General features: G+C 38.0%; 1 protein-coding gene across 1 annotated transcript in view; it reads left to right on the top strand.

The window, feature by feature from the left end:
• LOC139740568 (calcium-dependent secretion activator 1-like) overlaps positions 1-22,431 on the top strand; it is a 91,815-nt gene that overhangs the window by 58,739 nt on the left and 10,645 nt on the right. The window contains exons 11-21 of the mRNA XM_071651154.1: positions 648-784; positions 1,466-1,653; positions 2,207-2,308; positions 2,845-2,908; positions 3,450-3,573; positions 4,795-4,821; positions 8,331-8,440; positions 17,146-17,302; positions 18,898-19,039; positions 19,461-19,616; positions 20,721-20,871. Of these exons, the coding sequence (XP_071507255.1) occupies positions 648-784; positions 1,466-1,653; positions 2,207-2,308; positions 2,845-2,908; positions 3,450-3,573; positions 4,795-4,821; positions 8,331-8,440; positions 17,146-17,302; positions 18,898-19,039; positions 19,461-19,616; positions 20,721-20,871 (1,358 nt within the window). The remainder of the gene's footprint in view (positions 1-647; positions 785-1,465; positions 1,654-2,206; positions 2,309-2,844; positions 2,909-3,449; positions 3,574-4,794; positions 4,822-8,330; positions 8,441-17,145; positions 17,303-18,897; positions 19,040-19,460; positions 19,617-20,720; positions 20,872-22,431) is intronic.

Genomic DNA, 22,431 nt, shown 5'->3' with positions numbered 1-22,431 from the left:
CTGCACTCCCTTTTCTTTTAGATGTTCTCCTCTGTTTCTCTGTTGTTGTTTTTGTTTTTGTCTATTTCTCCTCCCCTTTAGCTCTCTTACATCTCCATTCTTATAATTTTTCCCTTCTTCATTTATTTCTTTCTCCTTCCTTTCCTGTCTTTACTGCCTTTCCCTCTATTCTTCTACTTCTCCTCTCTTTTTATATACTTTGTCTTTCCTTCTGTCTATTCTACTTTTGTATTTGGCATCCATAGATGCCACTGTACTAAAACACACCTGTATGAAATCCCTTTTGTTTTTGTTTTTTTAATCAATGTTCAGTGAATTTTTTTTTCCTGAATTACAGTGTCATTGCTTTGATTATTCATACTATTTATACCTCAGAAACAATCACCTACTGTGAGAAGGTATTCTGTCTGAACATAGACAAGATTTGATTCTTTGTGATACACATGCTTTTATTTTTTTGTAATTCTTACAAGTATACTAGCATAAGGCTTCCTCTAATGGTATTACCCATGTTTTTTCTCAGCAGAGCTCTTTGTAATTTATGCCAAATTGTGATTCATAGTCTGTTCATTCATTCATTCATTCATTCATTCATTCATTCATTCATTCATTCATTCATTCATTCTTTCATTCATTCATTCACACAGATGCTGACCGAGCCAGAAAGCACGGGATGGATGAGTTCATACACAGCGACCCGTGCAAGTTTGAACATGCCTCTCTCTTTGAGACTCTCCAGGAGCTCACTCTGGACCACAGGCTCAACGATTCTTACTCCTGTCTTGTGAGTCTAATTTCATCCACTGTTCATTTCTCTTCTTTGCTAGATCTCAGGATTTCTCTTGTGTGTTGTTGTTGTTTTTTTACCAGATGAACTTCTTCATTTTTGTATCTCAGAACCCTTTAAACATGTGCTACAGTTATCAGTATAAGTATGGATGGCACTTCTATCCATTATTCTATTCTTTGTCAATGTTTGATAGTAAGGTGATTTGCATGAGCTTTTAGAAAAAAAAAATAAAAAAATAAAAAATGTGTGACTGATATTTGAGAATGTTGCACTGATATTGCTTTTTTTTTTTAAACTCAACCTTTCACACAATTTGTCATCACAGTCAGAACAGCCTAAGAACATATAACCGACCTGGTAGTAGTTTGCTTCCTTTGCCAGCTTTAAAAAAAAAAAGGTAACAGATTGAGAATTTGCCCCAAATCATATTTTTTTATGTTCAGTTCATCTATGATCTATTACAGAGCTGTGTTTTCACCGCTCAGTTATGATTTCAACACAGTTCATTCTATGCTGACCTTGCCATAAGCATTAAACCCATAATGGTGCTGTTGTGTTTATTTATCTTTTTATTTTTTTTAGCTTGTAAAGAGATATAAGACTTTTACCTTTGCTGTAAGTCTAGTCGTAATCATACTGACTCACCACCTGGGTCTGTCGTTCCTTACTTACCAGGGCTGGTTCAGTCCGGGCCAGATCTTCGTGCTGGACGAGTATTGTGCCAGGTACGGCGTCAGGGGTTGCCACAGACACCTCTGCTACCTGAACAACCTGCTGGACCGGGCCGAGAAGAACACCAAGATCGACCCGACGCTCATCCACTATAGCTTTGCCTTTTGCGCATCGCATGTGCACGGCAACAGGTGAGGAGTGACATGAAGCATTGTGGGAGTTTTCGCACCCTTAAAGCAGACTTCAAAATGGAGAAAAAAAGGAAGGAGGAAGTTTATCTCAGAGATATTTTCACTCTCTGCCACAGTTCTTCCAACATTTTTTTAGTAGAAGACTAACATTAGTTAAGGATGTACATGGAACTAAAGGTTAAATAAAAGGGATTTCCTTTTTCTTTTCTTTTTTTCCTTTTAAAATGAAATATTATGCCTTAATGCTTTATTCTCTTGATTTCAGAACTATCTTGCAAGTACTGCATTCCCACTTTAAACATGAGTATTCGAACAATGTGTAACTTGTGTTTTAAATCTTTCTATTTCAAATACACGTAGTACTCTGCTTATTAGTATTTTTTGCATGTAGGCACTGATGTTACTTTCTTTCTGATTTCCAAGTCTTTGCCAAGTAGCAGCACTGATGAGTGCACAAGTGTTTGAACTATTCATTCTCCATTTTTTAGAAATGTGGAAGGTCAATATTTCCAGTCCTCCGAGTACCGATCGGTGTTTTTGTTTCCACCCCCAGGCCGGACGGGATAGGAACGGTGACCATCGAAGAGAGGGACAAGTTTGAAGAGATCAAAGAGCGACTCAGGATCCTGCTAGAGCACCAAATCACAGAGTTCAGGTAAAACGGCAAACTGGTTCAGCCAAACCTGTATACAGTGACCACTCCAGGCCTGACAGGGTGGCCTTTGTAGACAGTTGGACTTTTCAGACAAGTCAGTGGCAATTTGAATTTATCACTTAGTTGTCACTTATCACGTGATCGAGGTGTATGTGGGTGAAATTGTAAGTGCAGCAAGAAAGCAAGAAACCCTCTGCTTCATGATATTCCATCATACTGGAACCTGCAAGAGGAGGCTATTTCCTAATTTTGATGGGAATTGGTGCAGCCTCTGTATACGTAGGTGTACAATGTACCCTCTAGAATTTCAATTACTGTTCTGGTAGAGGATACCCCATTGTTGGGGTTTGTGGAATCTACGGGCAAACGTGTCTCTGGAGTTCCAGTTGCTACATTAATGACGTAATAATACTATTAACCTGGTGAGGACGGACTGATTTTGCTATATCACGCATTTCCCATAGACACCTACTTGAGTACTCTGGGGACACGTCTTCAACAGGTTAACTTAACTTGTTTTCCCTTTCAATCCACAGGTACTGCTTCCCTTTTGGTCGTCCTGAAGGGGCACTCAAGGCAACACTTTCACTTCTTGAAAGAGTAAGTTTTAACAACAATCATCATTAACCCTAAAATGATTTGGGGGGGGGGGGTGAATCATTCCCCCTTGACATTTTTCATTATCTTTCAGTACCTATTCCGTTACTTTTTGAGTATCATGCTTTTCTAGACAGGCTTGCATGAAATTGCTGGAGAAGTTGAGAAATCTTATGACATGAGTAACATTAGCATGCATGTACACCACCTTGTATACTTATGGTTATTTTGTAACCTCAAGCAGGTCAAAAGTAAGATTGAGTTTTCAACCACATTTTTTTTTCAACTTTTACACTATACCCAAGAGACCCATGACTTCCAAGTCCACGCCCCTGAGATTTTATTAAACATGAACCACTCCTATGAATTACAGGGAATTTAAGCTTGAGTGTTGGACATCTCTCTTAGCGCCAAGATGGCCATTTGGGGACAACAAATCAATTATGCAATCATCACACACAGTGCGTATTGGGGATGCAGTAGGTTTGCGATTGGGATTTGAATTTTGTAAGTGATACTGTGACGTTATGCACTTCTCTCGCAGGTGTTAATGAAGGACATCGTGACACCCGTACCGCAGGAGGAAGTGCGTGCCACCATCAAGAATTGCCTTGAAGCCGCCGCCCTCGTCAATTATGAACGAGTGTCCGCCAACACCAAGATAGAAGGTAAAGATGGCGTGTGAGATCAACAGAAGATTAGAGTAACAAAATAATGAATTGGTAGACCATAAAATCAAGTCAATTTTTTAACACCCTCTACGATTCTACACTTGTATCTTGTTCAGAAATCTTCCTTCATGTGAAAATACTGGTTGTACAAAGCCAAATAGTTGTTGCAGATGCTTATCAGATAGCATATCACTCAATGCCAGTCTTTTCCCCTCCTCCAATTCAATTGTTTTCAAAATGCTCATCTTGTAGGAGAAAAAAATAAATAAATTCAAATCTGCTACTAACTGGTTCTATTCAACTAAATTTTATGTTCCAAATTCCTGGGGCAAAGAGCACTCATGTGTGCTTTCACTGGCAAAGTATACAGAGGATTGCATTGTGTAGGCTGGATATATATATATGCTGTGTGTACAATCAACATCACTCAGCTGTCTGTACCTCTGTAATGGATGAATACTACGCATGGTAGTGAACTTCAAGAATGTGGCATGCGCAGTACTTCTAATGAAGGATGTATACAGTATCGCCTGTTTATCCTCTGTCACTGAAAACAAGTTGACTGCTGACATCATCATGACATCACAGTCATTGGTAGAAAATCAAGCGAGTAACATCAAAGATTATTCACGTTGAGTTCTAGCCATGTCATGAATTAGTCTGTTAGATCAATTCAAATCTAATCAAATCAAATCAGATGAAACAAAGGGGTTGAGAAGCAATGGAGTGTTTAATTTCTCATCACTGATAGCTCACGGGGTTCAAATGTATCGCTGGAGATATATGTGATTAAAGATATCCCTGCTCCCTATCTCGATCTCTCCTACCACTAAAAAAAAAAAAATTAAGAGTAGATACACAGATCTGTCCCTACTTTTGCTAATCATGTTTTTTTTTTTCACTCGTATTCCCTTCATTTTGCTCTCCTTTAGCACGAAAAAAAAAAGACAGAAAAGAAAAAAAAAAATGTCTTCAAATTTCAAATTTTCTTTCTAAAGTACCAGTCCATCATCTTGTCTACTCGCACTCGTTCTTTCCTGCAATGTACATTGACAACTCGAGGGGTGTGTGTGTGTTATCATGATGCTCTGAGGGGCTTCTTGGTAATGATTGGTGGGCGTGTGGCATGGGATGACTGCAACGGTTTTGTTGCCATGGTAATGCATCATTCTCAAACCAATTTGTTCCTCCTCACTCTCTCTCTTTCTCTCTCTCTAGTGGATGGCAAGGAGAGACCTGTCAAAGGTGAATGTCAGCTGTGGATGTGACCTTCTGACCCCTTCCCCTGCCCCCCCCCCCCTTTACTGTGTCCCAGTTTGTTGTCTCGTAGGAAGCCATGCACTGTTGAAAGTTGGAGTAATGACGTATTTCACTAAAACTTCAAGGTTTTTATGGGTACATCTTTACGTCATTGCAATACGGCCACGTCAGAGATTTTGGCATGGAGAACTCAGCATTTCCGCAGTTCAAATTTCCACAGACTTTCCTTTGAATCAGAGACATTAATGTTTATTTTAAAAAGACACAATATTTTCCTTTGATAGACTTGTTCTTTAAACAAAGAATATTCTGCTACTAACATGTATTTACTCATTCACATCAATTTTTTGATATTGCACACACATCTGTTTGGTTTATCTTAGAAAAGGGAAGTTGAATGTGAAATATTCACTGAGATATTTCCATATTTTACATACACACAGACAGTCTGGATTATAATTTTTTCAATTCAAGAGCAAGTTCTCTGAATACTTTTAATATATTTTTCTGAAGATGGTGCGAATTACCTTCCTGTGCAAATGCTAGTTTCAAATATTCTGATATTTACATGGAATCGATACCCCTGTTCACGATGTTTTCTAGTAGCTTCACCTCTCCCAAGTGAAATATGTGCTGCATTATTTGTTACATATATGAGTGTGTGTGCACAGTGATGTCATCTTGGTTGCATTTGTGATTTGATAGGCAGTTTAACTATAGCCTTGTTTGAAAATTGCATCCTCACTGCTATGCATGCTTATCAGAGTGAATAATGCTAATTGTTTTGTCAATTTTTCTCTTGTATTGTTGCTGTGCGTTTTGATTTTTTTTTTGGTGACTTTTCATGTACTGTATTTATTTGCAGCATGCCAGTTATCACAAGATATTGACCTTTTGCAGATATTACTAACTTAGTAGCCTTTGTTAGACAGTGTTTTTCTTTTTAATAATTTTGTATTTTGAGTGACTGGACATCTCACACGTGTAGGAAAATGGACCTCGAAAGACGTGTACATCTGTATCATTCAAAGCAACATATCAGAGTACAGAATGAATGATGTCCTACCTGTTCACCCTTCTGATGTAACAATTTTCTAATCAGTGACCGATTCTGCATAATTAGGAACCACCTACAGAAGCCATGTGAATTCACATCCTATCAGCTTTATTTCTTGGTCATCCAGGCTGAATTCTGCTCAAAAGAAAATGAAAAAAAAAAAACCAACTAAAGTTTGAGTGGACGTCATTTCACTCCAATACTATCGTATGGCAACATGGATAACATACAATTTGCCTCCTTGCGCTTTGACTTTCAATTGCTGAATCAACACATTGGACCATGCTAAAGCAGATATAAAATTTGCTTGAATTTGACAATCGATTCTTGAATCCCATGTTGAGCCAATGAAACGAAAAGGAAGACCAGATTCTCTGGTTGTGAAAGTTTGTATGAGGCATGAGTCACATATTTGCATTTGCAATACAAATTTATTAGGCATTTTACATTCTGTAACAAGGGGAGGATAATGTTGAAGTATAAGAAGACCTGTGTCCATTTGCATTGGAAAAAAAGAAAGAAGAAAAGACCTTATTAGCAAGTAACAGAAATTGCATGTTATTACGACTGCTATAAGAAGTATTGAGAAATCTTGAAAGCTGGTGAGCTGTTGTGAGGATATTAATACCATATATCAGTTATTCTTTCAGCAATGTTGTGTTGAAGGGTCATACTAACATTCTAACTCATTATATAACATGCAACTGCTACGTGCATACTAATACTGGATGCAAATGATCGTTTGACTAAAACCCAAGGTCAGGGGAGCGGATGTAGAAACGGGTTTGTTTGTGTGTTTTTCATGGTAGACTTTGCTGTTTACTTGTTGACTTGAAGCACAATGTTTTACAATACTTTGCTTAGTGTTTGCATACCCTTGTACCAATGCTTCTGAATTCTTCTCTTGTTGTGTCTGTAATGGATTTGCTTTTATGTGGAAGTGGCCCAAGGTCTTTCAAAAAAATAATTATTCAACTGTTGAGTGAAGCACAGGTTGTGTCTTTTGAAGAGGCGTGTTGAGCTATTTGTGGATACTAGTGAAAAAATGCAGCACTTTTAATGATCTCTAGCATATGTGCTATCTGTTGCAAATTGAAAATGCCTAGTTTCACAAGCCTAGTTTCACAAGATTTCGCAAGCTTAGAATGTAGTATTTGCCATTTTTCCGTTTTGTCGCACTCACTGAAAATTGATATCAAGCCCTCTAGCTTACTGGTTTACAAGTTACTGTAAAACGAGGAATGTTCACGTGCATTTTAATTTCGCGAATTTTGCGAAATTAAAATGCATGCTAAATATCTTGTCCACACTGTATGCATTGAATGTTAGAGGCAACTCGTGAAAATTTCATGCTGCAAATAAGGCCATCGGCTCCCATTCGGGAAAATGTTGCGAAAATATTGTGTTTTACAGTCTTACTTTTAGATCTCCATGGTTTAGATGAGACCTGCTGCTGGAAGAATATTGACCATTTATTACTCATGTTCTGTCTCTCAGTCCCAGAGAAACTAATCTCAAATTTTGACACCATATTCAATTGAATGTGCGATATCTCTTGTTCTTTGCTCTTGCGTACTTTGCATAGAAACCCGCTGCCACCCTACTGCAAGGTTGCAATGCCATGTAGCTGTGTATGAGCTTTTACAGCAAGCCAGTACGTTTATCTGGTCCTTGTTATCATTCAAAAACAATAGCCCGAGTTGTTCACCAAGTACTGTACGAGCTGAAATTTTCGCTATGGTTTTATTTTTGCGAATTTTGCGAATCGCCTTTGAACTGCGAAAATAACAACACGCGAAAATAACAACGCGCGAATAGCTAAGTTCAGTTTGACCCTCGCAACCGCAAAATTAACAACACGTGAAAATGTCCTCCATGTAGCAATTCGCGAAAATATCTGTACGCGAAAATTTCAGCTCGTACAGTATATGCTGTCTATGTCTCTGTCTGTTATCTTTAAAACAGCCTCACACAATGGAATATCATGTCATGTATTTGAGTCAAATGAGACTTTGTAAAATATGTGTCATGTGCAGTTTGTCTTCCCTGTGCAGATTCTTGCAATAGTTTTTTTTTCTCTCTCTCACTTGAATTCCAATATAATGTGTACTGAAACATGATCTTTGTGTCCACATCAAGAAACTTACAACAATCATTGCCCCTTCTGGCCAGAGAGAGGCCAGTACCCAAGGATGGCCACAGCAGGTGATGTAGTTGTGGTCTGGAACAAATACCAGATGCCATTTCCTTTTGTTCACACAGTCAGAATTAATTGTTAATGTCTATGAGAATTAAATAGAATAGTGCAGAAATCTTCCTGAAAGGTAATGGAACTCACCATAAATTAATTTGCTCTTCTTATTCCTTATCATCTTCTTCTCCCCCATCTTGACAATTTTGCATTTCCTCAACCCCACCTGCTCGTGCCATCCAACAGAAATATTGAGCAGCGAGGATTTGTCCCCGGAGAGAAGACTGGAAGAAGTCATTCATCTGGCCGAACTTTCCATCGATGTTCTACAGCAGAATGAGGAACACCATGCTGAGGTACGATCACCAGTCTCATGGCACCTATACATCATGCATTGAATATTGCCACGGTCAAAAATATGTAGCAGGCCCTTTAGATGTTCATGGGGACTGCCAACCCTTGAGGATAAGAGAAAGACGAGGGGTTGTTTGAGACCGGTTTAAAAGAAAATTGGTTTAGGTGCAGCTCCTCACAGTGAATGTGTACGATCGGAATTGCTTGCCTTTAGGTTATGCCAATAGTGGTCAGTGAATCGCACATTGCATTTACGCTCTGTGTTCATACACTTTCAAATTATGCACTCTAATTTGATTCAGTGATGCGTTGTTCTTGCATTTCTGCATAACAAATTCAAATACTTGGCATTATAATCTTTTTTATGTGAGTTTTAATTTTGTATTCACTGTAATTCCCCACATTTTGAACTTATCACAAAATCCTATAATATGATTACTTTCAGATTATGCATCTTACATGAATTTTAGATCTATTGCACAGTCTTTTGCTTGGAACATTTCTGTACCACACTAATGTTAAATGTGAACTTTATATTGGATTCATTATGTTCTATCTGGATTTCATTATTACTTCTAATCTCTGTATTTGCAGAATACTGGGCTGATATTGCAGTTTTGCAAATAATGTTTTGACTTGTCATTCAATTAAAAAAAAAAATCACAAATGACCTAGATTTAAAAGTAATTTGTATTTCAGCCAATAAATATAATTAGGATCTGATATAAAATGCAATCACTGAAATTTCAGCTGTCAGTAACCCAAGCACTGAAATTGAATAATGTAGGGGACTTGCCCATTGCTTGGTGTGTTTAAGTTAAGAGTGTAGTCAGAGTCACATTTTTTTTTTTTTGGTCAACTTTTTGCACGAAATTATGTGGCCTGACCCATTCCTGTGGGCTGCAATGGCAGTGTGAGAGGCTGGCGATCCAAATCCCATGTTACCACGGCAACACCCCCATCATGGCTCACCATGGCATCACTACACCCACCACACCCTATGCTTATCCCCGCCCCCACAAAGTACCGGAGACGGTCACTTCACTCCCACCATCCCCCTACCCCCCTTCCCCTTTTAAATCCGTAGAGGCGCAAATCCACTTCACCAGATGTAGTTTGTACAGTTCGTAGCTCTGAGATATAAATTACATTTTGCTTGGAAGAATCATTGAACTTTTTACTTTGCCATATGTGTTTTGCTAGCTGTGCATTCTCTTTTGGTTGCTTTTATGTAGATACATGTATAGGCTAGATATGAGTAGAACGTGTGTCACCCCCCTTTTAGTCTTATTTTCGGTGACAAATAGATAAGAATCTCAAAAGAACAACAATAAAAAACAGATGCTTTTCTGTTGCTATAATCACAATAGATATGGTAATGTCGTGTTTACCATACTGATTAATCAGTGATATATTACGCACCTGTTTATGAATGACATATGGCCTAACTTGGTATGTCATATATACAGTGTTTTTATATCGATAGAACATGAAATATTTCCCAGCATATTCATTTGTAAAAGATGCTTGAATGAAAATGATTCATCTAAGATTTCACACTGTTTTTATGTCTACATCACAGTACTGGAGACGTTATGTCCTTTGGTCGTTTGTCTGTCAAACCATTATCCATCTGTCAGTTATGTGTGTGTGTGAGTGTGTGTGTGCGTGTGCATGTGAATATATATATACCATTTGTTTTTGCTGCAATAACCTAGGAGTTACTTGAAGTAGCAGTATGAATGTGTGTGTGTATGTGTCATTATACAAAGCAAAATTTAATGGATGGGGGGGGGGGGATGTGGTAGAGTCAATGGTCAAAGTTTTTGAGAGTTAATGTTTTTGCTCACTGCAACATAAAAAGAAAAAAAAATATTGAAATTGATGAGACACACATTGCTCTAATACAGAGTTATTCTGTCTTTTATTTTTGTATCTAGATTTTATTGGAGGGAAAAGTCATATTCTGAGGCAGAACTTTTACCAGGATTGTTGTAATTCAAGACTTTCATTTATGACTGAATACACTTGGGCAAGGCAGGAATGTTAATTCTGCTTTTGTCAAACAGAGTCAGGGTAAGCAGCATCTGACGCCAGGATTAAGAATTCTCAGAATGGAGTTTATATGATGACATACCAATAATGTCACAAGAATTAAGTGTAGAGTGAACTATGATAGGTTAGATACTGCAGGTCAAGGTTAGGGACTCCGCGTGTGTCAACTGGCAGGGGTCAAAGTTCATGATGAATGACATAATAGACTTTGAAACCTTGAGCCATTAGCCTTTATGATAACAGGGGACAAAATCATGTCATCCTAATTTTAGAATTTCAGAACTCGTGTAATGATTAAAAACTTTCTCATAAAGACAACAGTGAAAATGTTATAACTTTGGTAGTAATTATAACGGTAGAAGTAGTAGTGACGATGATGCTAAAAATGACAATGATACTGAAAGTGGTGATTAGATGATGAATGTAGTATTAGTGTCATCCGTTGTAGTAGAAATAATGATAAATCAAGATATTAATAATTGTAATAGTGATATTACAGAAGAGAAGATATAGCCAAAGCAAAATTTGGCAAAAGGATGAAACTGTACTCTGATTATATTATTCCTAGTCTGCAAGGAGCTGTGACAAGAAATTATCACTTCAATTGTTACTTGGTGGAGTGTGACTTGTGAATGCAGTGTTTTCCAAATCCGTTTCCCATGTACTGCTAAGTATTAACAGCAGAATGTCCTTTGTAGTTTGGGTTTGTTTTTATTATTTGTTGTGTTAAAGGTGCTTCCCCTCCCCCTTTTTTTTTTGGTGGTGGTGGTGAATCCTTAATGACAGATGCAGATCGATTCCTCATCAGGTCAATATCTCAAATGAATGAGAGATTATTTGCAGCGATGTTGAGAGCAGCTATGTGTCTTTTGGTCGTAGAGATCAATATGATAATAAACAACACATTCAATAGACTTTACAAAGAGATTTTATGGTGTTTCACATTCCCCACGAAAAAGAGATTCCGCCAGTTCGATATCTATGTTATTAAAACAAGTCCCGTGGAACAGAACAAAAGGCTGATGAGGTTCTGAGGAATATAGTTGTGTGCAATGTTGATCCATTCTTCACACCCCACCTAACCTACTCCAGTGTACGTATGTATGTTGTACTGATATGTTAATGAGTGTGAATATCAAGTAATTCCTTCTCCCACCAAGTTTGTACTTCTTATTAATAATGAGATGATCCTTACCTTTGCTGACAGCCCAGTATCCGACCCAGACTCCATCCATGTACTTGTAACATGTGCCCCCCCCCCCCATCCTGCTCATCAATCAGATATCCAGTGCTGTTTTTCTTCGTAATCATGACTGATGTTCAGCCAAAGTCAAGTACTGCTCACCCCACCCAACCCCACACCCGTCCTATTCCCCCTGGTCTGTTTTCCCTTGCCTTACTCAAGTTTGGTAGTGCCCTTCTGATAGACCCCCTAAACCCACCTACCTGTGTGCAAGAACACCATCCACTTACCCCTCACTCTCACCCCGACCCCTCACACAGGGCGATCCCAGATGATGAGAGGTTCCAGTACATCAGCCATCATTGCTTACCCAGTGTTATTGTCTTGCCACACCCCTTCCCCTCCCCCTCCCCCACCTTTCTTGTACCTTGCTTTACATTCTTGTGTCCCACCCATGCAATGAATGTGGCCATTGGCCAGTCATTTCATATCCAGCTTTTTTTCACCCATGTATTGCATTATGACATTCCATTTGCATCTCTCATTTTTCCACTTTTTCCCACATCTGCTATCCAACAAAAAAATAAATTACACAATCATTTCATGAAAAATTTGCAGCGTGACAAACCCAAAGAATCTAAGGTACATTTTTATTCCATTTTCTTTTTTTTCTATACTATTCCAGTTATAATCATTTATGTGCATTTGTTCCACTTACCTACCATATAGCCAAATTGTATTTACTCCAAACTAGAAGAGTACTAGCTGTACCTTTTTAGAACTCCTGATTTATAGTTGATTTGAAATTGTTCTGAAACCTTGTGAGATGATATCCAGTTTTCCCCTATAGCCGCTTGCTTAGTCTCCCGCCAAGTCGCATTGATTTATTGGTCCAGCAGCTTCAACATTTGAGTTCTGTTTATAGCATGCATCCACACGTTAATCATTCCCTGACTTGTGTGTGCTTTCTCTCTCTCAATCTCTCTATCTGTCTGCCTATCTATTATCTATTTATCTGTTTATTTATTTATCTATCTGTCTGTCTGTCTCTCTCTGTATATATCTGTTTGTCTATCTCTGTATATATCTGTTTGTCTATCTATCTATCAATCTATCTGTCTATCTACCTGTCTCTCTGTTTATCCATTTATCTACCTATCTATCTGCCTATCTATCTATCTGTCTATCTATCTAGCAATCTATCTGTCTACCTATATATGTATCTATCTATATACTGTAAGTCTGTCTGTCAATCTGTCTCTGTTTATTAGTCTATCTGTCTGTCTTTCCCATTTTCCTTTCTTTCTCCCTTTCACACTTTCCTGATGTGTCATGGAAGCTATAGCCATCATCTTTATCAAAGATTCAACTTCTGTCATTTTACCCCAGTCTTCTAGTGGGACTTTTTGTTATTCTCATTTTGTGTGCGTGGGATATGTTCATCATGTAACCCCTCGTTTTTCTTATAAATAATCACATTTGATAAGCTTGCATGAATCATTATGAAAGAAAAAAATTTTATCATCTGTTTATGTGATTTGGTTAACTAACAGCTAAACTGAGTATATTTTAGTGCCAGAGATGTAACAGAAACATTACTAATATCAAATCATATACCTATATTCTTGCCTGAGTTGAGAGATATTGGGGGTACTTACAGATGGTTTGACTCTCCACGGAAATTGCAAAATGCATTTTTGACTTCAATATAATATGATATATTTTCATCTGTCTCCCAGTTATCTTGTTGTGTGTTATCACATGTGTCCTGTATGCATTCTGTGGCTGTCAAAGTAAATTGCTACAAACATGACTTTTATCATGGCAAGATGAAGTACACTGCAGGATAATACAGCCAAAGTTCAACTTTGCCAAATTTGAATTTCTCGTTCATAATACAAACAGTGGAGCATAATTTTGTATGCTTAAGATTTGCTTTTGTTTTAGAGCACGAGATCGGCCATTGATTGGTTTAGGTCAATCCTTTTCAATTTTAACTTCAATTTCAATATATTGTTTCTCACACTTGTAGAAATGTTTAACAGAATTAACAGTTTAACTAGCGTAGAATTACATTACAGTAGACAGCAAAGAAATATGTATCCATGATTATACAATCGCAATGTGCCATTATCATGTGGTAACAGGCACAAGATTATTGTATGACTGTTGAACATAACAACAAGGGTGGGCAAAAAGCTTTTATACACACAAAAAGTTCTTTTGAAGCTATATTTCGATATAGCCATAGAGCACAGAGACGCAGAAGGAATGAGTTTTATTTGAGTTTTCAATATGAGACAGATTCTCTGAAATCTTATCCAATAATCAGGATTTTACAGTTCAGTGCTGCCAAGTGTGCCTGTTTCTGTGAGCTGCTCCCTGACAAAAGTTAACTGTTACTCTATTTTCTAATAAAAGAATATATAAGCCATCCTAATTTTAGCAATTGCTATTGCCTGTAGATGTGTATGTAACACAGGCATCTCTGCATTTTCTCGAACCTCGCTGATTTTAATGAATGAATGTTGGCAGCTCTGGAAATGCTCTCTCAATTTCTGCAATTTCCTCCACGACTCAAAGTCTGCACATATGAAATGTGTAGAGAATAGTTGCCATGGTAACACCCGATGCTGAATCGAAAGGATGAGAATGAGAAGAGACTCCTTAAACTTTTGTGTAGATTTATTTTGTGTGTGTGTGATGTGCGTGTTTGAAAATGATACTTTTGGCTGCTTTGCATGGACATCCATTGTAACTGCTCTTCTTGTGGTGGTGAAAAGATATGCATGAGATCAGAGTGAACTGAAATGAGTTTTAGATGGGCAGGCATGGTTAAAGTGATCTTTATTTCTTTATTTATTTGTCTCTTCTTTTTTCGAATGTGAAACATTTCCCACTTTCATACAATCCTTGCACGGTATTTCTTCTTTTATTATTAAACGATCTTAAATGATACATCCCTAGTGATAATATGACTTAGAAAATTTTGTTGATTACCTTCCTGCATGAAATGAAGAGCTCGTTTGTCAGCTTGCTTCGGGTTTTCATTTTTTTTTTTTAACTCCTTTCATTTCTTTGCTAAAACATTTTTTTTTTCTCTCAGCTGACCCCCAAACATGCACTCCTTAGCTGCCTTCAAGATACTGACCTTAAATTGAGCCTGATGAACATATGCAGATGACTGTATACATATACAAAATTAACATTCCCAAAACAACATTTATTATTGGGATACTGAAAGGGATATTGCCAGTTTCCTTTTTTACAAAGCATCTCAATTTACCTTTAATTATTGGAGTATATCACGATAAATCTGCTATTTCAAAGAAAAGCCAACACTGGTATGATTGGCATTCAGATGTATTTTCCAGTGTTGCACAGAGGAAAAGGTGCAAGTCTCCCCATGTAGCCAAAGCACCCACATAATCACTTTCCTTCATGCAAACTGAAAAAAAAAATACGCACCTCTTGCACAATGTTAAAGAGAGTGGGTATTTGATGTCAATAATTTTGCATCAATTGAGGTAGTTTTGGATAACAATTACGGCATGTATTTTGCCAAACCATCATCCTTTCTGATGCACTCAATGTTATTCAAAGAACGATTTCCGTTATGCTTCCTTTCTCGGATCATTGAATATGAGTTGCAGCTAACAAAACATATTTCTCTTCAAAATTACTTACTGTACTTTCCAAAGCATGCAAAGATATTTTAGCTCACTCAGTGTGAATTTTCCCCATTATTCTAAAGTGACAAAGTACATGTACCTTTATATTACTAATTCTCTTGCTTGCCGTAATAAGTGCCATTTCATAACTCCCTTGCACAGCAAGTTCTTCGACTCCCTTTCTACAATGCTGCACTGAATGTCGACATTGAATGATGAAAAATATTCCTTTTCATCTTACAAGCATGTTGTTAAAAGCGCACTACACTAGCACACCATTGAATTGCTCGTGTCATGGGCAACTGTTCTGCAAATTCTTTGGATCCGCCTCTCTCTGTGTATTCCATCAGGCTTTCACAGGAATCTTGTCATTCTCAACAGTATCTCCATTAAGTACATTCTTTTTTTTTTCTTTTGCTATTATCAGTATTTATCTTTATATCAGTCTTATCTTATCAGCTCATTGAAAAACATACACCCAGAATTATCTCAGCATTCATTTTTTTTTTTTATCCTCCCATCCTTGTAACCAGCAAAACCAACAAAGATTTAACAGGCAACTTCATTCCTTCCATATGAAATGGCCAAACAATATTTACATCCAATTCATATGATAAATTGTCATCACTACACAGACATTTTTGTGACAAAATAGACTTATTCATACCCAATGCATTGCTCTGAATAATTCATGCGGCGATAAAACATGTTATGATATTCTAGGCAATTATAGCATAATGCATTGATTTACCCCTGGAAGAAAAAGTATGGTTAACTTTGTATGAATCTTGATGTCGTGGCTTTTCTGAAATCTACATTTCTGACTTGAAATCTGTATTTTGAGTTGGTTGCAATTCTTTTGAGAGACATTCTTTGCACCCTCCTAGACTCTGTGTAACTTAATCCTATTTGTTTGAGAATAACTTTGAGTTGATGTTGTATGCCCTGCAATATACTCTGCACTAAGCTTGTATTTATATTGGATAAAATTGTTTTCGTCTCATTCAAGTTTGTAATGTATTACCCTGTCTGTGATATATTGGGACTAATACAGCTATGTTAACTTCTTTTTGTCTAAATGAGTTATATGCAAATTTAGCCAGGGACATATAATACAAAAAGTTAAGGTTATTACTCCATTATTTCAATGTTGCTGGGTCTACACACTTTCATTATAACATGCAATTTGTTAAATAATCTAACCAATGCACTATTATACATGAAAAGTATTATCATACGATGACTACAGTTGCCAAGTATGTAGTCATAATTCATATAAGTTTCATATTCTGTCGGGTTGTGTTTGCTGCTGTAGAATTGTAAGACTGATAAGTTTATTTTTGACGAGTGTACTGAAAGAAAGAAAAACAGAATTGAATATCAATACTAGCACTCAGTTCTTTGCATTTTTCCATGTGCCATGGTAAAAATTCATTTTGAGACAGACATAATACTTCTACATCGTATGAAACGAGTGGAAAGAGTCCTTGTAGTGCAGACAGCAAAGCGATGATGCTGATGAAGAATCCTTCTAAGCATAATCTACATTGCAAGTATACCATGTTGTAGACAATATGAAGCAAAGCGTTTGTTTGTTTGTTTGTTTGTTTGTTTGTTTGTTTTTTGCACATATGACGTACATGGTACAGATATTCAAGGCTCATTACATAACCAGTGCACTCTTTTCCTCAACTTCTCTTCATAGTATGTCCAGATAATCATATCATAGAGAGAAAAACTTTCAAAAACAAGAACAAAAGCCAAAGATTATAACAAGCCTGTCCCCTTCTCTGTGCAGGCATTTGCATGGTTCAGTGACCTGCTCATAGAGCATGCAGAGATCTTCTGGTCCTTGTTTGGCGTTGATATGGATGCCTCCCTGGACGTCCAGCCACCGGACACTTGGGACAGCTTCCCGCTCTTCCAGCTGCTCAATGACTTCCTCCGATCAGAGCGTGAGTTTAAAAAAAAGAAGACAAAGCCAAAGATGGCCCCAAACTCCCAGCCCACACTTGTCCATCCATGTGAAGAAATGGGAAGGGAATGTTTTAAAGAAAGTAAGAACAAACTGCAGACTTTCTGTTTTATTTGGTAGCTTTGCACAAGGTAGGGAATGATTTCTTTCCCTTTTAGACATTTTGTGCCCTTAAGGCTCCTGTAAAAGCATTGGGGGTCAGTGGATCATATTTGCCAGACTTTATGAAAATGCTAATCACAGTAATTTTTGGCAATTCCAAAATGTTATATTCTCATTAGTTGACATGGAGTAGTGATTCAGCTCTCGGTTTAAAGGGACTGTCCAGTACTGGTTAAGGTGAGAATTCAGGTTTATAATGATTTTTTGGTGAGATAATGAGAAACCTCTTATGAAATATGAAAGAGCATGTAATTTCAAGAAGGATTCAACGTTTATTTGATGAAAATTTGCCTTGAAATGGCTGAGATATCCAAAAAAGCAATCCTAATAAAATTGACAGGCCACTACTTTTATTAGGATCTCTTTGTTTTACATTGTTTTTAGATATCTCAGTCATTTCAAAACCGATTTTCATCAAATAAACTTTTGATTTCCCTTAGAATTATAGGCTCTTTTACATTTCATAGAGTGGTTTCTAAATATCTCGCAAAACATTACAAGCTGAATCCTCATCTCGACTAGTACTGTACAGTCCCTTTAATTGCACAATCCTATTTTGTCAGGGCTCAGATATTTCATGTGCCCCCCTTTTTTTTGGGGGGGGGTCATATTTGAGGAAATGTGAGAATTATGTGCACTGAAAGAGCAAAACTGGCATAGATGTGGAATCTTCAAAGCAGAGTCAGGTTTGTAGTGACTAGCGTTCTTGAAATGCTAGTATGTTTTTGTAGTGACCACAGAAGTGTATTCATACAGGGCTGCCAGTGAAGATTAAAGGTCCTATATCCCTTTTGCCAAACAGCACAAAATTTTGCATGGTTGAAGGATAATATGTCTACCAACATCGTGTATGAAATCTCACATAATACACCTCAGGATTTTCAAGAAAAGACATGAAAAACTAATCGCTGTCACTCAAGAATACACTCCAATTTTGTACCAAGAGTAATGGTTGGAATTTAAATTAATTCACTGGAAATCTATATAATCAATTTTCTCTCTAACATTAAGAAGTTTCCAGTTTTATCATTCTGAGGAAAGGTCTGAATTACCTACCTCTACAATATACCAGCTTATGAAAGGAATCTAATTTCCAGGATTGCAAAAGGGACACATGTACTTTGAATGCTTCCATTAGCCTGGATATAGAGAAAGCATCATATAAATTCACAACTGACTACCCTGCATCTGAAAAATATTTTGTAACATTAAGTCACTCATTCATTCTTCACCTCTTTGTCTTGTTCGCAATGATGTTCTGTTTTCATCCACTTTGTCACACCTTGACCTGCTTTTTCTTTCAAGAGAGATAGAGAGTCCTTTCCCATCATCACAGTCTAATTCATCCTCTCTTTTTTTCTCATCCTCTTCCTCCCCCTCCTCCCCTCCCCTCATCCTCTTGGGATGATGTAGCGACACTCAAGGGTGGACGATTCCACGTCAAGCTCCAAGACACTTTTGCTCCTCAAGTCATCCGCTACGTGGACTTGATGGAATCATCCATCGCTCAGTCCATTCATCGGGGATTCGAAAAGGAAAAGTGGGAGCCCAAGGGGTGAGTAGAGGTGGCCTCTGTGACCAAAACTTGACCAAACAATTAATTTCTCCTGTATGGGCAGTGGATCTTGAGCAGAGTCGATCAGTCTTGTACAGCATAGGCAGACTGAAAAGGAACAAGCCCCTCCCCCATCACCATGGCTACTCAGCTTTGTAAGACTCATATTTATGCCAAACCAAACACACACCCACACAGACATACACATATCAAAGAGTCACATAATCTTTCAGCAATTTGAAATGTCTAGTGAACACAAAACATATTATAAGCACATTGAGTGTTTAAAGAGGACTGGTGTTGATATCAGGGTTACTTTATCTGCAGGTTGATGCTTGCTTAATTTAAGTGAAGTAAAGAACTTTGTCCCAAGCAAATTCATCATTGCGTTCTGTTTTGTTGCATCCCATGTTGGATGCAGAAACGGCACTGAGACATCGGAAGATCTGTTCTGGAAGCTGGACGCGCTCCAGACGTTTGTGAGAGACCTGCACTGGCCTCAGCAGGAGTTTGCTCTCCACCTCGACCACAGACTCAAACTGATGGCAGCCGATATGATTGAGTCCTGTGTTGTCAGGTAGATGATTCTTTGCCATCATTGTTTTTCGTCAGTATCCATTCTCTTCCTCTCCCTACTCCTCTTCCTTCTCCTCCTTCCCTCCTCTCCATTTGCTCCCTTTTCTCTCCATCTCCTATTCTTCCTCTTTTTCCTCCTTCCTTCTTCTTCCTGATTTTCCTTCTTTTCATCTCCTATTCTTCCTCTTTTCCCTCTTCCTTCCCACCTCTTCCTTCTTTCTATCTCCTATTCTTCTTCTTCTTCCTCCTCCTTCCCACCCCTTCCTTCCTTTCTTTCCCTCTTCTTCCTGTTTTTCCTTCTCTCCAGCTCCTATTCTTCCTCTTCTTCCCCGTTCTTTCTGCCTCTTCATTCTTCTCCTTCCCTCCTCTTCTTCCACTTTGTTTCTTCTTCTTTCTTTCATCCTTTTGCCTGTTTCCTCCTTCTACTTCTTCCTCCTTGTTCCCTCCTCATTGTCTTCCTCCATGTTCCCTCCTCATTGTCTTCTTCCTCCTCCTTCTTCCCTCATCCTTTCCCTTCTTTTCTTTCCCTCTTCTCCCTCTTCATCCTCTCTTCCTCCCAATTTTCTTCTTCCTCCATCTCTATTTCTTTCTCCTTCCCATCTCTTCCTTCTTCCTCTTTTCCTTCTTTTCCTTTTCCTCTTCATTCCCCTTCCACTTCTTCCTCTTCTTTCACCACTATCCCTCTTCCTCCTTGTTCCCTTTTTCTTATCAATTCTTCCCTTCTCCCTTCTTTTGACCTCCCTCTTTTTTATTTGTTTTTGTCATGATCAATAACAAACAATGAGAAATGCTTTTTGAAGCTAAAATCCAAATACCATAGTCAGTACCGTAGGTCTGGGAGAGTTTATCATGAAATGCTTGCCTATTAAATTTGAGACAGTATATTAATAGTAGTTTCTCAAACATCGTCATTCCAGGTATTCAAATATCTCTTTAATAACACACTTTACCCAAAACCCAGTTTGATATATTTCATTTAAGTATGCTCATGAATTTGTAGGAAGCTTTGAGCCACGTACCTGCTGGTGCAGTGATTGAAACCTGTTCCATGATCGAAAGACTTTAGTTTAAACCGTTGAAAATGCTGTCCACATGATTCTGACAGAACTATGCAAGCATTTGAAGTTTGGATCAAGAAAGGCCGCCAGAACAGTGACTACCGACTGAGCACGGAGCTCTGTGTGATGATGAACGTACTGACCGATGCCAAGGATAAATCTATGAAGCTGTGTCCACCCACCAAGGACTCAGAGGCAGTGAGTGGACCCATCTCAATTATAAAATCCTCTGACGTATGTCACATATTTCTCGTCTCTGGTCAGGCCATTGCACTTGAATCATGTCTCAGTGTAGTTAAAATATCAGACAAGAGTATAGGAAGCCACACACAGTACTGATTAAATCTTTGGGTGCCAATGCATTTAGCTGGACTTGCCAAACTACTGTGTCAGCAGCTGTTTTGGATTGTTTGTTGTTTTTCCCTGCTCTCCCCACCTGGTAAACCTTGCCATAATGTATAGACTACAATTGGTATTCAGTGGTACACATTGAGACTTGAACTGGTATCTACAGACTGGTACCTGTAAATCTTCAACTGGTATCAACTTATACAAGTAGACTTCAATTGGTATCAATTGGTACGCAGTGAGACTTGAAATGGTATCAGCTAGTACCAGTAAATTTTCAACTGGTATCACATTATACCAGTAGACTTCAATTGGTATCAACTGGTACAGAGTGAGACTTGAACTGGTATCAACTTGCCACCAGTAGACTTTTACTGGTGTCAACTGGTAAGCAGTGCAACTTCAACTGGTGTAGACTGGTACCAGTATGACTTCAACCAGTATCAACTGGTTTTCATAAGAATTGCTTATTTTGTTACTGGAAAATTGGGGTTGCCTTCTGGTTTCAACTGGTACCAGTTGAAGCCAGTTAAGACCAGTTAAAACCAGTAAAGACCCGTTAAAAATGTTAGCTGGTTTCTACTGGTTTGTACTGGTTTTTCGACCTGGGAAAATTGATGACCTACTTGGGTGTAACGTCATCTGTCACCTTGCTTGCAGGCTATTGTGATGTAGTGGGGACTACAAGAGGATTACACAGTTCCTACATTACATATATTCGTTCGGGACATCTGTCTCATAGGCACATTTACACGCACTGGAAAAGAGAGATTTTAATTGCGATTCAAATTGCTCTTTTGCTCCCTTGTTCACACGTACACGGACAACAAAAAAATAGTGTGATGTCTGCACATGCAGATATTCTAATGAATGGCAGTTGATTAGACATTTTTGCAAAATTGTTAATTCCACCCTTTTTTGGTCTTCTCCTTATTGTAGTGATTGCAAATAAACACATGACACAAAAATTTAGGAGGAAGTGTGACTTTTAAAACAACCGACATTGTTAAAACATTGCTTTAAATGAGCTTGTCAGTACTGCTAGCATTTAAAACAAGCGAGTGACCACCATTCATAATGTCTATGGCATTAGGGCTGCTAGTAGTCGCTTGATATTGCAGCACTAGTGTTCTGTCCTGAGACAGTGCATGTGGGGTAATTTTTGTTTTCATTTTTGTTGATATTTTCATGTGTTGTAATTTTTGCTGTCATGAACCTTTTCACAAAATTCTTGAAACTTAAAAAAAAAAAAAGAAAGTAGAGAAGGAATACTGGGCAAACTTTGCCCTACCAAGACAGAGAATATGTAGGTTTTCTTAAAAAGTCTTGATTGACAGTATTCTGTTATATATGTATTCAAGAAAACTGATTACTCCATTGATGTTCTCACTCTGTCCTCTGTGTAGCTAT

Source organism: Diadema antillarum, unplaced genomic scaffold (genome assembly GCF_040938485.1).
Source record: "Diadema antillarum isolate AM-2024a unplaced genomic scaffold, OU_Dant_1.0 seq00000861_RagTag, whole genome shotgun sequence".
In the NCBI taxonomy this organism is placed as follows: domain Eukaryota; kingdom Metazoa; phylum Echinodermata; class Echinoidea; order Diadematoida; family Diadematidae; genus Diadema; species Diadema antillarum.
This window is presented reverse-complemented; position numbering and strand designations above follow the sequence as displayed.